The sequence below is a fragment of the Octopus bimaculoides genome, chromosome 2 (genome assembly GCF_001194135.2).
Source record: "Octopus bimaculoides isolate UCB-OBI-ISO-001 chromosome 2, ASM119413v2, whole genome shotgun sequence".
Taxonomy (NCBI): Eukaryota; Metazoa; Mollusca; class Cephalopoda; order Octopoda; family Octopodidae; genus Octopus; species Octopus bimaculoides.
The window spans coordinates 191111636-191113172 of NC_068982.1; the positions used below are offsets into that span (position 1 = coordinate 191111636).

Here is a 1537-nt window from a genome sequence, read left to right on the forward strand (position 1 = left end):
TATATATATGACCTTCGAGCGTTGGGCCTCACAGAGGCAATGACAAAAGACCGAGACCTCTGGGGGTATGCTGTGACTGAGAAGACCCGGCAAATAGAGTAAGTCTACAGCTGTAACCTACACCAGTGTCGCATAACCAGCCCACTCAAAAGTACCTTGGATCGTAGGGCAACATGCTGTGCTTGAGAAGACCTATTGAGTCAAATACATCAACATCAATATCAAATCAAATGGTAATTGTAATTGTGGCCCCCATTCTGGTAGCACGTAAAAAGCACCCACTACACTCTCGGAGCGGTTGGTGTTAGGAAGGGGATCCAGCTGTGGAAATACTGCCAAATCAGACTGGAGCCTGGTGCAGCCTCCTGGCTTCCCAGAGCCTAGTCAAACCATCCAACCCATGCCAGCATGGGAAATGGACGTTAAACAATGATGATGATGATATACACCACAGCATCAGAAATCTGCAATGACCCCATAACTACTGTCTCAGCTATAACCTTGGAGCCTCAGTCATCCGTTACAGTACTTACCTAGTGTACCTAATCGCTTAGATTACCTGTGAACTTAAACCCTCATATTTTGTATATATATACCCTACAAGCACACCCTAGATAATATGGTGGAATCACCAACATCATTTAGCATCTGATTTCCATACTTGGATATATGCTATAAATTGTATACAGTTATCACTTACTCTTCCCTATTTATTCACTCAACATTCATTATATTCACCTCCGTCACCCATTCCCCATCTCTCAGACACTCTTGCAACCTCAACCCACCCACAACCCCAGTTCCTCTGTCCCCATTCACTCCAATTCATCTCATACGTTGAAGCTTCACACAAATGCTTCATCCCTGCTTTTTGCATCTCTTCTCCCATTCCACCCTAATCGGTCACCCCCCTTCCTTCCTCTCTAAAGTAGGAGTAACCATTTGGTTTCTCCCCTGTAAGAAACCTGTTCTGCTCTGGCCCCTTCTATCACACTACGACCCCTCATTTCCTAACATTAAGCCACCTCTCTTGGAAAGCCTTGCAAGCTGTATGTCAACCTCACTAGAGCTGGTGGCATGAAAGAAAGACCCAACACACCCTGTAAAGTGGTTGGCATTAGGAAGGGCAACTGGCTGTAAAACCAACCCTAAAGTACCACTGGTGTTTCCTCTGCAAACATGAAAGGGTAACAATATAATAATTATAAGGACACAACCCACCCTCAAAATACAAGGATTCCATAAAGACTTACGCTGCATAAACTTTCTGTTTGTTTGCTTTCTCAACTTTTGGTTTCCTTGGAACTCTTGGTTTGCGAACAGCTGAGGGTTTCTTAGCCGCAGAATCACACCTGACAGCCATCACAGCAGCAACAGCTTTATCAGCAGTAATAATACACCTGGAGAGCAAATCTGGAAGGAGGGACATAAAAGCAATCAGCCATCTTCATGAGTTACAACATTAAATTTTACTGATTGAGTGATTTCTAACTTTGGTACAGAGGAAATGTGAATGTGAATGTGTGGAGGGGGGGGG

The 1537-nt window shown here is 44.2% G+C and overlaps 1 protein-coding gene across 2 annotated transcripts in view; it reads right to left on the reverse strand.

Moving 5' to 3' along the window:
* Positions 1–1537, reverse strand: part of LOC106871094 (mucin-5AC) — a 33901-nt gene that overhangs the window by 8172 nt on the left and 24192 nt on the right. For both annotated transcript variants that reach the window (XM_014917390.2, XM_014917391.2), the window contains exon 4: positions 1254–1413. In XM_014917390.2, coding sequence (XP_014772876.1) covers positions 1254–1413 — 160 coding nt within the window. The remainder of the gene's footprint in view (positions 1–1253; positions 1414–1537) is intronic.